This window comes from Mustela nigripes, chromosome 1 (assembly GCF_022355385.1).
Source record: "Mustela nigripes isolate SB6536 chromosome 1, MUSNIG.SB6536, whole genome shotgun sequence".
Taxonomy (NCBI): Eukaryota; Metazoa; Chordata; class Mammalia; order Carnivora; family Mustelidae; genus Mustela; species Mustela nigripes.
In genome coordinates this window covers 159,046,213-159,060,753 of record NC_081557.1, presented here as the reverse complement: position 1 = coordinate 159,060,753, position 14,541 = coordinate 159,046,213, and the positions used below count along the sequence as shown (strand labels likewise).

At 39.4% G+C, this 14,541-nt stretch overlaps 1 protein-coding gene across 8 annotated transcripts in view; it reads right to left on the bottom strand.

The window, feature by feature from the left end:
- Window positions 1–808: 808 nt before the first annotated feature.
- Window positions 809–14,541, bottom strand: part of BMPR1B (bone morphogenetic protein receptor type 1B) — a 392,804-nt gene continuing 379,071 nt past the window's right edge. For all 8 annotated transcript variants that reach the window (XM_059376211.1, XM_059376220.1, XM_059376200.1 and 5 more), the window contains 3 exons: window positions 10,359–10,534; window positions 6,302–6,432; window positions 809–4,761 (listed from right to left, as the gene is read on the bottom strand). In XM_059376211.1, the coding sequence (XP_059232194.1) occupies window positions 4,636–4,761; window positions 6,302–6,432; window positions 10,359–10,534 (433 nt within the window). In that variant the 3' untranslated portion in view covers window positions 809–4,635. The remainder of the gene's footprint in view (window positions 4,762–6,301; window positions 6,433–10,358; window positions 10,535–14,541) is intronic.

Sequence of the window (14,541 nt, the reverse complement as noted above, 5' to 3'; positions counted from 1 at the left end):
CATGAGCCAAGTTGATCAGAATCCCAGCGCTGGGATGAATTCTCTTGGCATCAGCGCAATCGGCTAAACACAGCCAATTCTCATGAGAACTCCCGAGTCCCAGTAACCAAGATGCAAGCCTTCCTATATGCCCTCCGTGCCCAGCAAGTCTGGGTTTCACCTCTCCTGATCCGGTCTCCCACAGAGCTCCTCAAACCTCAACTTTCTACACTGCCTTCCAAGATTCAGGAACCATCACCTAGTATCACCTGACACGTTCCCCCTCCCTTTGCAGAGGACTGTCTCTTGTCCAAGGGGACACTGTTTGCTGGGCAACAACAGTGGTCTCAGTCCTCCATACCCCACAGATGTCACAGTTGGGAGGAAAGTTGGGAACTTTCTCCTACGGTTCTGCTGCTTCCAGACCACTGCCCTTCTGTGGCACCCACTGCTGTGGGCTTCGGCCCATCAGGCCCCACCGGCCCGTCTCTACTCTCTCCCCTCACAGATGGCAACCCTCCCACCCCCCACCCCCGTTCTCAGAGTTGGTCTTCTCAGCGCACCAGACCCTCAGTGCTGCCCATAACCATCCACCTGTCATTTTCCATAGTGCAATTTTAAACTGTTTCACTTCTCCCAGCCCACTGACTACCGTACCTTTCCTCTAACAACAGATGACTGCGGCTCCTAATTGCAGAGAGAATAGAAGCCATCAGACCACTGCCTTGCTCTCCCACCACCAAACATACAAACTTACCTGCATGGCTCTCTTTTATACATCCCTGTTCAACGTGCAATGTTTTTGAAGACAGAAAAAAAGGCACAACTGTAAGATGACAGACATGTTCTTTCCAAGGCGAGAAAGAAACCATTTTATTTCGGGGAATGTTAAAACAAAGCCATATACAATTTGTAACAAATACAATTGTTTGTTCCCTAGTCCTGAATAATTACAGTATATACAAATTCAATAAGGCACTGGTTCCCCAAAAGAACACAAATGAATCTTCTTTTGAAACAGACAGACAACAAAACCCCTTATATAGTGCCAACTTCTCTCCAAAAAATATGGCATTGTGGTTTGTTTTGTTTTACAAGAGGAATCATAATTGCTAAATTAAATCACTTCTGATACCACTTCTTTCATTCCCCCTGCTATGTGACTGGGTTTTCTAAGGAGATGTAACTGCAGAACTATTCAAATTTAAAAATTTCGGCTTCTTCCAGTGCCTTTCTGCTCACTAGCAAAGAAGAACCAGAACAGACCAACAGTGTAAACCACCGTAACTTCTAATGAATATGCATGACTCTGAGGAACATGAAATTCTGTCATTATTCAGTATTTCCTATACCTGACTACACAATTGAAATGTGTCAAAGGATTCCTTGTAAATCAAATCGTGACATGTTTTCTAAGAAGCTTTATGTTTAAAGAATAAAAAGAATGGTCACTAGTGACTTCGGAGTGGTGCTGTCCAGGAGCCAAGGGCCTGTCTCCTCATACAGTGTTCATAGCACTGTCACTTGTGACTGGACCAACTACACACTTTCATAAATAAATACTATGTTTCATTTAGTACTTTATCATCTATAATATTTTACTCTCTAATCCACATAATGGAGTTGTGCCAGACTCCAAGCTGAACATAATATTTATATATACATATATATTTATATAATATGTACACACATACATAAACTATAAACCTGAACATCTTAGCCTATAAAACTTATATTAGCTAATAACTAATATTTTAGGATTCCCTTGAAGGGGAGGGAGTGATTAGGAGAAAAATTTTAGACTTCGAAAGAGTCCTGAAAGGAAACAATTGACTACAATAATTTCCAGGTTCCCCCTTATTCTATTGAAAGACAAAACAAAAAACTAAAATTCACTTCTAAGCTACTAAAAATTTAAAAACCAAAAAGGATTATTTGGAAGTGAGTAGGTAGTCTCTGTGAGAACAATTTAGTATTCCTTAAGCAAGGCAGATTTGGGTGAGACACAAAGAAGAATCTACTCATAAATCAATTCCTATCTCATCGAAAGACTCTAATAACTAAAGGGACCTTTTTAAATATCTTGAGAATAATTTTTAAATGTTCATCGTGAGTAAATCAGTTTGAGAGTTAGAAAGTAAGCTATAGATTTTTCCAAAACAACAAATAATCTAGAAGAAATCTGGATGCTGTTTTGATTTCTTTCCTTTCTTCATTGGAACTAACACCTCTCTAAAAATCTGGTTTACTTTTAAATCATCACCTCCCCACAAAATATTTTGATATGAAGTTATCTATGTATAAAAATTTGCCAAAAAGAACAAGAATTTTTAATCAAAGATGTAAGCAAGCCCAACCTCGCTTAAATTTGGAGAAAACCAAGAAACACAAACGCGTCCCCACTTAACTGGCATCCATGTTTACTCATGTGTTTGCAGATTATCAGATTAGAAGCACTGAAGCTTCTCTCCACGGCTCAGATGATTATCACGCATAGTTCTAGACACATATTCCCTCTAAACTATCACAAAGAATACAATTTGATGCAAGGGAAAGGAACCTTTGTTTACACTGTTATTCAGGTGATTTTAATATTACTACCAGCAGCATTCTGATTACAATTATATTTGGAAACAACTGTTTGTGAGCTTTAAAAACCAGAAATTTTGTTCCTATTCAAGGGTTAAGAAAATCCTTCTTTGTTACAAACAAAATGCAGCTACGAGGCACTGGGAAGTGAATGCTTAGAACGGAGAACACCAGTTCTCCTTGCGTTCTCCCCAAACTTACACGGGCGTCACAACCACTCTGCGCTCTGAGAGGTTTTTGGGATGAACAAGTCACCAGCTGCAAGCCTCCTTCAGCAGTGAGGGGCATATCTTCTCATTTTTCTTCAGCTGTCAAATGTTCAAAAACCCTCCAACCTTCAGGCACCAAGTGGTGAAAATGTGTTATAAAACAGTGCCCCCTAGAGTATGCTGGAAGGAACGTCCTTTTTAAAAAGACCAAGGAGAAACACTTCCCGATTCTTCACTAAACACTGCAGGATTTTCGAAGAAACAAAAGAAAACCAAAGAAAAATAAGGAAATGTAAATGAACACAGTTGAGAGGGGTGTTCATAATTCTGAGCTTTATGTTCCTGTTGCTAAGAAATATTGGCCCTGTCAATGATTTGCCTCACATTCCTCCAAAGTTTAAAACCCCACAGAATTGAGGAGGTGAGGAGATGTTTTGCACAAGCGCCACAGAGAAGAAAAAATATATAAATAAAAAGAGAACTGAACATCACAAGAATAAAATAAACTGAGTCAGCACTCCTCTAAGACAGGAACTTATCATGTAAGATGTATGTGCTTGATCCGTATCTATTTTGGAAAAACAAGTCACAGCAGCTACCACATTTTGTGGCCTCCACTAGCTCTTCCTGCTGTCCCATCTGGAGGTTATATTTATATTTTTAAAATTAAAATTTAGTTAAATTAACCTAACGTGCTTTCCTCCCCTTCCCTTCACTCAGACACAAAAGAAACTGTCTTTGTCTATACAAAACAAGGTGTGTGTCCTTTCCCCTTGTGGTTCTGAGACAGGCTCTTCTGCATATCCAAGAAACAGGCCATTTGTACCCCCACCCTCATCCTCTGTCCTACTGACACATCTTTCTTGCAACACAGGAGCAAAGTATCTCTATTTTAAAGAGCCTTGTTTTTAATCCAGCTGACTGCGATTTTATTTAATATTGATCCTTTCATTTGAGAGATCAAAACCAGGCATGAGTCAATTCTCTGCACATAAAAAACACCTTTGTTTGTGTTTAATGAAAAGGAAAGGACTTCACCATGACAGAAATGCCTTAAAAGAATCAGAAACACAAAGTAGTTCTGAAGAACGGCATCGACACTTAACTACTTCTAACAGAGTCACAGAAAACCTTCATTTGTGTCATCTGAAGCTACAAAAGGGCACCCACAGGAACCCAAAATGTGGCCGCACACAGGTGGTACTTGTGCCCAGGTGCATTCACATTGCTGCGGCGGCCCCTGTAGGCAGGGCTGGCCAAAGCGGTCTGAGGAGGCAGAAGCGGGAAGATTTTCACATGAGTTCCGTTCTATGTTCTCCAACTCCGCAGACTGTCTTTTGGTGTGCAGAGTGCAACAGATTTCACTAATGGAAAAAGGTATTTTTTCCTTTTTAATGGAAAAAGGCTTTTTCACTAATGGAAAAAGGTATTTTAAAATTTACCTTCCAGCAGAATTTCCGGGAAGAACTTTTGTTGCTATTATTTATTAAACTATAACAGTATAAACCTTAAAACTTCTACATGATTTGTTCTATTTTGGCAAAATTAAAGCATCTTTAGGGGAAAAAAAAAGGCAATCCCAAAATATGGGGCTTTCTTAGAAAGCAACATGCATCATGTATCTTGAACAAGCTACCCAAGCACTTTCTCCCTCCTACAGATAGACACGATGTGAACGTGTTTCTGGGAACTTCTCTTTGTCCAGGCTGCTCCCTGAGAGGTGAGGCTGAACCCACTAGGAAGCAGGATGATATTCAAGGCTTGTACTGTGGATACTTCTGGAACATCTTCTGCTCTGCCCACGAACAGAAGAGTATCTCCTGGCTTTTTCCAGAGACGCTTATTTCTTCTCCTCACATCAGAGTTTAATGTCCTGGGACTCTGACATTTTGGCTAGTGTCTTCTTAACACGTAGGGCTGTCAGTCTTGAGGCAGGATTGTGAGCCCAACATTCCATCATGAGTTTCCCCATCTGCCTTAGACACTGTGGGGAGGGAAAGGAAAACAGGAGTAACACTAGAGAAATGTTTTATCTAAAAGGATGCCATCGGACATGTGGCCTTTAGTGTGTGGTTTCTGGAGTACAAATATATTTTTCAAATATACTCCTAAAACCATGTAGACAAAATTCCATAAAAACTCTTTTCTCATGCAAATTCTAAACAATGAAAACAGACTTTCATGTCTTCCCTATGATAGCAGTAAGCAGGTGGTTTTGCTACTTGTACAAGAGTGTCTTTGAAGTCGGTCTTAACCAAATACAAAAATGCCTAGGGAGTCTGTATTCCACTCTACACTCCTACATTGTTTATAACATTTGATAAGCTTAAATCTTTTATCTAATTCCATACTACTCAAACAAACATGGTTATTCCTAAATCACAGCTGTCTGCTCCAATAATAGCATCGCACTGTACCATTTAACAAGATTAATGACCTGTGCACAGCCTCACTAAAACTTTCTCCTGTGTTCTCCTGTGCTGCATCAATTACTGGTCTTCCTGTGGAAAAGCACAATTTCACTTCATTAGAAATCTGTAGTAAGGGGATTCTGAGTAATACCAATGCCCATAACCACCTTCAAAATAATATAACTCCAGCATCTCATAAAGTTTTCTGCATAGCTCATTGGAAAATGTATGCATTATTTAGCATTTCAGGAACAAGGCATCAAACCAATGAACCAAAGGTTATTTTTAAATGCATTGAACATTAAAGAATTAGCTTATCAACAAGTGCTCTTTCCATGTGCTTGTGTTGGCTTTGCTACATGTTTGATGAGGTGGGTTTGGAGATGGGGTTGTGTTTTATCCTCGGGATGCTTCAAACTCATCTCTGAACATGTCCGCCTGCCAGAGGGCTCCAAGAGTTGGTGAGTTTGCAAGTACAGAGGACAGATAGGCAGGATGTCGAGGATGACATGAGACAGGAAAGGCAAGGCCCACCCAAATCACTTCCTCCTTCTGAACAGCCCCTTTTCGGCCTTGGTTAGGTTTCAGCCCTGCATCCTGAGAGCCAGGCTGAATATGGATTTCTCCAAAGGGCAAACATCAGCCCTACTAACAAAGACCAACGGCGCAGTCAGGCAGCCCAACCACAGCTTGTGTCCCTTCTGTGTAAAGAAAACTAGATTCTGCAGATGCCTATCTTTTCTCTCATCAAGATGAGAGAATGGTATACACTGGTCTGTCATGGAGAAAATTCATGGTGTTTTAAAGATGCACACAGAGAAATAACGTCCTTTAGGCAAATGTCAGGATAGCATAAGTAAATGGAATAGTGATACCTATTGTCCAGGCTAAGGGGAACACCCCCCCCCCATATACTTTAGAAAGAGCAAGCTCAAATTGGCAAAAAGAAACAGATAATTTAACATATGACACCAATGACTGCAGCGAAGAACCATTACCAACACCATCAAAACAGAGGGGGAGGATTCCTGTAACAGGTATCTGGAATTTTGGCAAAAAGAGTAAAGTCTGTTTAGAAGTCTGTCGTGGTCACACGGTTACCTCAAGTCTTACCTCATCACTGCTCCAGCGGTTGGGGAACGAGGGACGGAGCTTTTTGATGCAAACAATCTCTCGCATGTCCTCGTAAGAAGGGTCGCTGGGCACGAGATCATGATACGGAAGCTGGTATTCTTCCACTATGCCTAGAATATGGGTTGTTTTTAAATTATTGCTACTATTAATATCTTCTGGGAGGTAGAAATGAAAGTCTAACAACTGTTCTCAAAGCAAGGTCCTATCGGTACTCAAAACACGTTCAGGCTCAAAAAACTGCAAAGTTAAGTCTTAAAAAAAAAAAAGTGCCCGAATGACACTTAATCTAATTAAAAATATAAACAGAAAACCTAATGAAACATATTATTATGGGTTTTCAAGTGCTTTTTTAAAAATTTCCCAAAGCTAAGTAAAACAAGCATCTCAAATTTACTTCCAATTTTTTAAAGGGTCTTATATGCCAAATTAAAAAAAAATCTACATTAAATCTCAACGTGAATTTGGCAGACACATCCCAAACTCATACCGCATAATATATGACTGTTTCTATTACTGCAATATGAGATTAGGAATCTCATAATACATTTGGCAGTGTATCCCACTTGAACAAAATGTTGAGATTTACATTTTATTTCTGCTTAATCATAAGAATGCATTTTTCCAGATTTAAAATTTTAAAAATTATACACACCTAAAAATATTAACCATGATTTTTTTTTAGGTGCAAGGACTGTCAGATTTTTATTGTTTTCTTCTTTAAATTTTCTGTATTTCACCAAACTTTCTACAAAAAAAAAATAATATACATATGGGACGCCTGGGTGGCTCAGTTGGTTAAGCGGCTGCCTTCGGCTCAGGTCATGATCCCAGCGTCCTGGGATCGAGTCCCACATCGGGCTCCTTGCTTGGTGGGGAGCCTGCTTCTCCCTCTGCCTCTGCCTGCCACTCTGTCTGCCTGTGCTTTCTCTCGCTTCTCTATGACAAATAAATAAATAAAATCTTTAAAAAAAATAAATAATATATCACTATCAGAAAAAATCGGTATTGTTGAAAGAAGGGTTAAGGAATTCAAGTCTGTGTCATCTTAGGAAAATGGCCCTTATCGTGATAAATTCCATCTCATTTTTCCTAGTATCTAGTCTCTACCTTAATCCTTGTGTCCTTTAGAAAAGTAGGCTACTTTTATCTTCTTTTCAACCCTATCTGATTAACTCCTCACAATAATTATAAGCAGCCTCTGTCCTTAAAGGATGTCACTCTGAACAATGTATTTGGGGCACCTTCCCTCCCTATCCTAAATCATCTATTATAGAAATGTCATTGCTTTTTATTGGAACAAGATGATACTATCAAGCTGGCAGATTTTATCCAACTCATCATTAAACTCGCTGGGGTGTACTCGGACAAAATCTGGAGTATATGCCCTTTCCTGCAAACTCAAACCCCTACATAAAGGACCAGAAGGTTAAAAGGCTTCCTCAGACCACTCCCACTCACCATTTATTCTGTCCCTCACTGAGACCACACAGCATGATTATATGTATCTATGTTCATCATTCCTTCTCTTGTGTTTTAATTCTACAGGAAATACTAAAAGCACAAGGCGTAACGAATGAGGGATGCTTACTTCACTTGAGTTCTTCCTCCCTTTCTAATTCTCAGGACAGTGGTTCTTGGAAACTCTTGAGGGCAAAGACCATCTATCTGACTCCTCGCATGTCTCCCTCAGTGCCTAGCACTGGTGCCAGTGCCCAGCTGGACTGATACCCACAGTGGGGTAAGTGTACATACCACCACAGACACAGCGAACCACATGAATTTATGAATTAATCGGAGTCTGTCTTTGAACTACAGGCCTTACTTCTTTCTCCTTATTATGCAATTATCAAAATTTCCATAAGGGCTGCCGCTTAAGAGTGTCTGAAACCTCAAGAATTCTCTTTTTCTTCCTAAGTTTAGAAGACCTACATCCAAAATCTACTTCACCCAAACAAGCCCATAACTTTCAACATCTTCATAAAGGAAAGTGTTAGAGAATAGAATTTTTTGTGTTTTGCCTTTCTGGAAAGAGGAGACAAATCTGCTTGTTAGGAGCCTACCAGGCAAATATGGTCTATACCATGTATCAGCAAGTATGCTGTATAATTTATCTTACTAAATTCTTTGACACATGTTTATGAGATAGCATTATTATCCGTATTATCCGGATGAGAAAACTTGCTTTTGAGGGATTTACTAATTGTCCAAGGCCACACAGCTGGTATGGTGCCGAGCTGAGAATCAAACAGCTGTGACAAACACGAACCAATCTCATAAAGAGATAAGGCAACACCTTAGTGCCTCTCAAATCTCCCCGGGCAAAGACAAGCCCAGTAAACCAATTAAAATCCAAACTTTTTTTCTAAGGCTGGCTTGTTTTTAAGGGAAGGATCATTTCTTCTGTATTCTGACCCAGAGGCTTCCAGATTCAGGTTTCTTGTGGGCCTGTTTGCTTTAGATGTTCAGGAAAGTGTACTGAGAAAGTAATCTTGTACTCTACTACTCCTTCAGCTTCTATAAACCAATCCTGAGTATAAGTATGTTATTCCAAAATAGGCTCATCTACTCTCTATAAAACATGAGGCAAGGCATAGACAATTAGTTAACTTATATTTTTGTTAGCTCTTTCCTTCTTCAGAGAAGACTCACTATCTGGTTAGGAAACATTTCCCATGTTAATTTTCATTTTGGAGTTCTCTCACTTGAGAGGAAATGCGTTCTATTTTAAATTAAGCTCAGAATAGGCTCAGAGCTCCCAAGTGATTAGAAGGCATTGTGTCACTGCATCAAGATCTGTCTCCCAAAGTATAAGTTCCTGGTGATTAACCGTCTCTCTTCTCTATTTAAATCTGAATCTCTCTCTTTTTTTTTTTTTAAGATTTTATTTATTTATTTGACAGAGACACAGCGAAAGAGGGAACACAAGCAGGGGGCATGGGAGAGGGAGAAGCAGGCTCCCTGCGGAGCAGGAAACCTGATGTGGGGCTCAATCCCAGAACCCTGGGATCATGACCTGAATTGAAGGCAGGCACTTAACTGATTGAGCCATCCAGGTGGCCCTAAATATGAATCTAAATATAAGTTAAGCCTCTACCAACCAAAAGCAAAATATTAAGTAAGAGCTAAGATCTACTGAATGCTATTTATGTACCAGGCAGTTTTAATTCTTTTTTAATTCACTTCCTTCTTAAGATGAAAGAACGGAAATAAAGCTGAGTCACTTGTCAGTGGCAGGTCCAAGAGTGAATTCCAGTACCAGTTAAGTGTTCACTAGACTTTCAGAACCTCAGGCAAACTCAAGGTCTCACAAAAGTGAGTTTAAACCGGCCATGAGAGGCAGCAGCAGCAGTAGCATGGTTTCTAACCAAGCCCCACCATAAGTATGACCGTCAACAGGATTCTTGTCACGGAAGAGCTGAAGATTCAGCTTCTCACCTAAAAAGTGTTGGAATCTATTTAAAGGCAGATGACACAACAGTAAACTAAATACAGCAAACAATAATAATGCCTCTGAATATTTAAAAATATCTTCTGATATCATCTTACTAGGGAATCCTTGTTTGCAGATAATCATCATGACCAGTAGTAACATCCTTATGCTTTAATTTCCTTTTGATAAAAACTGATGTTTTCAAATTGCTTTATGAAGAAGAACTATAGAAAGTCAAGTGGGGGGAGGGGTAAAGAAGGGTTATCTCACCCCACCTCTCTGTCTCTACCTTCATCTGCAGAGAGGAAGCCATAGGGGATGGGGCACGGGAGCTGGAGATGGGCCCCAGCAGGTTGGTGAGAAACAGGAAAGCAATTAAAATCCTAACTTTTTTTTTCTAAGGCTGGCTTGTTGGTGAGAAGCACGAAAGAGGGGGTCAAATAGAATTCTAAGAGGTTAAATCATTTCCTGGGAGGATTGTGACTGCACTGACAGAAATAAGGTGGAAAATAAAAGAAAATCAGATTTGGGGACAATATGATAACTCTGATTTCTGATCAGAAAGCAAGGATCTCAAGCAGGTGCAACGGCATCACTGTTACTTACCTCCTGATACACATCTCCTAGCAACCTCCCAAAGGATGAGTCCAAAACTGTACATGTCGGCCATAATGTAAGACTGAAAGTGATTTCTATTTAAGCTCTCATCCAACACTTCGGGAGGCATGTAGCGTTTGGTGCCAACTCGGGTGTTGGGTGGAATGTCAACTTCATTCGTATCACTGAAGAAAAAGTAAAGCAAAGCACTATCAGTACTGAAAAGGACCAACACATGACAAATCAAAGTGATTCCTGAACCAGGCTTTCAGGCAAAGGTGAAGGGATATCTTTTCGGGGAATAACGTTCCCCTGAAAAACATTTCTTGCTGAGAATTATATTAGATATTCACAGGTAAAAACCCAGTGAAGAGGGCAATCAAAGGGAAGCTGCAACATACAAGTTTGCATTGGCATCAAGTATAAACTTGAAATAATTGCTAAGTATCTAGTAAATGTCTACAAAGTATCATCTCCCCCTTCCTATTTTCATAGCATGGCTCTTCAAAGTGGCAAAAGTACATGCCAAGGTGGTTTGTTTGAGACAGTATTTTTTAAACCACATGTTGCAAGGTTTTTAGAGGTACAAATACCTAAAGGGGGAAGAGAACCAACAAAGACCTGAAACTGTTTTACTCTGATAAGCGGGACCCATGACAAAGCTTTCTATGGTCACCATTATTTCATCAATCAGATAACATGTATTTTTTAATAAAAGGAAGAAAGGAATAACTGAATATAAAACCAGCAGTTCCATCAAAGTTTCAGAACGCGACCCACTTCTTATCATTTCCCCCATCCCTGGGGATGAGTGGACCCTGATTTGCAGGATGGCCCTGGGAACCACCAACTCATCCCAGTGGAGCAGGAGCTAGAGCTCTGCAGGAGACGACTCAAGCAGGGAACTAGGGTCTCTCCCTAGTTTAATCATCAGCTGATGATTAAACAAGACAGGATGTGTAATCTCGCAGCCAGGACAATGTAAAGCCCATATCAGAGGCGTCACTGACACTACATCAGTAGAAATCTGTGGAACAAAGAAGAGCAATAAACCCCAGTTTTGAGGTAGAAGCTATCAGACAGAAAAGGGACAAAAAGTTGGGACGCAAGGGTGGCTCTGTTGGTTAAGCGTCTGCCTTTGGCTCAGGTCATGATCTTAGGGTCCTGGGATAGAGCTCCGCATCAGGCTCCCTGCTTGGTGTGGAGGCTTCTCCCTCTCCCTCTGTGATCTCTCTCTCTCTCTCTGTCAAATAAATAAATAAAAATCTTCAAAAAAAAAAAAAAAAAACAGGAAAGAAAGAAAAAGAAAAAAGAAAGAAAAACAAAAGGGACTAAAAAGTCATTATCAACCAAAGTTTGTGGGAAATTGTGGATAAACCTTGTTATCTCCTGATTCTTGAGAATTTTTTTTTCTTTTCATCACACTCCACTGTCTCTCATGCATTTACATGGTTTTTGTTTGTTTGTTTGTTTTTCCTCAATGAGGAAATTACATATAGCAAATACCACAGTTCTCAGGCTGTGCCACAGGCGATACCAAACTTTCCTAAACACTAGTGGCTTTTGGAAAGAATCTCTGGGTTTGATCTTATTGCCTCAATTTCTAGTTTCTGAAGCATAAAATACATATGTCACTTTTGGAAAATTTAAAGGATGGCAGATGTCTCTCTGCAGATCTCCAAACTGTTAACATTTACTAAAACGTAGAAAGCTTCATTCTTAGAACAATTTTAAATTCATTTCCAGCTAAAATCTTCAATCTAAAGCCATTACAGCAGACAGCCCCTCTGTATTCTTATTAGGCTCCTCGGGATCTTCTAGGAGCAACTACTCTGAAGAAGCCTTTTTTGTTTGTTTGGTTGGTTGTTTTGTTTTTTAAATAAAACTTAAAGTGTACATTTTTTTAAAAGGAAAATAAATAAATAAGCCTTAATCTATAAATGTAGGTCTTAATGTTCTGGGCTCTACGAGGCTCATTTTCTAGAAAAATGTGAATTCCTAGTATTTACCAGTACAATATGACAGAAAAATGTCATTTGTGTACCTAAATAGTAAATGATAAGGAAAGAAAATGAGCCAAGAAATATCTTCATGATAAAATGGAAAATATCAGATTTAAAAGATGCTACAAAAATTCCATCTTTAATTATACTGACATCTCTTCTGTGAACACATAGTAGGCATTTCATTCATGTGTCATAATTTGTAACTCTGAATCATCAGAGGAAGACAAGTGCCATGGGTACAAAATTGTGGGTTCCATACCAAGGAACAAATATGGGGTCTTGCAGATGGAAAGAAACCAGTAAAGGGCCTAAATTATATTCATAATAGACATAGACTGGGAAAGGAAACCATGAATAGTCTTAGAATGTGCCCTATAAGAGTATATTTAGGCCAAAGATACACTCTGACCACAGCTGATAAAGATTTTAGGTGATTCCTTCCCATTCTTACTCTTAGATCCTTTGGGCTTTATTTGGATTTGGAAGGTCAGGAAGGGCGAATAGAATGTGTGACATGGAAACACCTATTGGAAACAGAACGGTAATTGTTATCTATGATAGAATAAGATCTGTGATGGCCAGACTAGACAGAGTTCATCCCTAAACTCTCATTCCTTCAAACACTGAACAAATACACAATCAAGGATTTTGCTGGTCCGTCAGATTCCCAAAAAATAGTTTCCTATACATGCCATGAAGCTTGGCATTACTATCTCTCCTCTACCTTCTTCTCCTCACCCTTGGTGTTGCCTTATTAGTATGTGAATAAATATCCGTCTTCCCACCTAAAAGTGTAAACTCCTTGAAGCCTGAATATCTGGTAGAATCATCTGTTACAGCCCTAAAAGGTATCATCTCAATCCATCTCCATGTATAATGTGCTTGCACATAGTAGGCAGATAATATATTCTCAGTGAAAGAAAGAAGAGTTTTGTTTGCAGTAAACTTTGCTATGAATACTTGGAAAAGAAATTTAAAAATCTCTTTTGTAGGTAGACCATAAAATGAGACGTTACCAATAGGTAAAATGATAAATAGAATTTTGTTAAGTCAATTTTGTAAAAGATTACTATGAACCTAATGGCAAATGCCTTCAGCTCTACATTTAAATGACAAACATGTTAATTATAAGTAATTCATATCTGATGTTATGAAGGGTCAGAGTCTCCAAGACAGACAGCCCCATCCCTTCTTCTCTCAGGAGTGTTTCTATACTGGAAAGTAATTAAACTGCATTTCTCTCTCAGGTTCTCAGTAACATTATCTTACCTGTTCCCAAATTAGGGCAGAGAAAAACTAAGCTTGTTAATCTTCAAGAGCAGAAATAAAAGCCAGAGATATTAAATGCTGGGGCACCAAGAACAAAGGGAGAAAAAGAGGCTATAAGAGTCTGATGGTGCAGGGCACATAAGAAGAAGGTATTAAGTAACTGAAGGAAAGGAGCAAGGAGGAAGAAGAAAGCAGGAAAGGACAGGGTGCCTTCAGCTTTTCCTTGCTTTCTCGTCCATGGAAGGGCCGGAGGAGTGAGAAACAAGGTTCCTTAGAAAAGATGGACATTGCACAAGGAGGGCAGAAGCAGAGAAATGAACTCCAAGTGCACAAATAACCCTTGGAGCTGGGGAGGCTACACATCCATGTGGTCGAAGCATAGAATCACACAGAGCAAAAATGAGTATCAGCCTCGGGATAATGGCTACTTCTGGCACTGATAAAGGGGAATAAAATAGGGAGAATGCAAAGGGCTATCTTCTACACAAAGAAGACCAGATAAAAATAAGGCAAATTGTTGACTTTGTCCACATTATAATTGTTATCGGAGTGCCTTACCATTTGTTATACTTTTATGTACATAGATTTCATTTAAGATATTATAAATAAGAACTCAGCAGGATCAGGAGCAAGAAAAATGTACATTTCAAGAGTTAAGGGATAGATAGGTTGGTGGCATAAGGCTCTGAAGAGCAAAAGACATCTAAAGAAAGTGGAGAAAAATACAGAGAAGATGGGTTTCTACCAAGGAGAACTAAAAAAAAAAAAAAAAAAAAAAAAAACTGAGCTTTAAAGAACAAGGGAAGAAGGGCAGGGGACAGAAGACAGGTGAGGGCGCCACTAGTTGGTTCCAGGCTTGAAACTGAGCTCTGAAATTAACTCCCTGTGAAATACACCAGAGACTACAGAACCTCAGA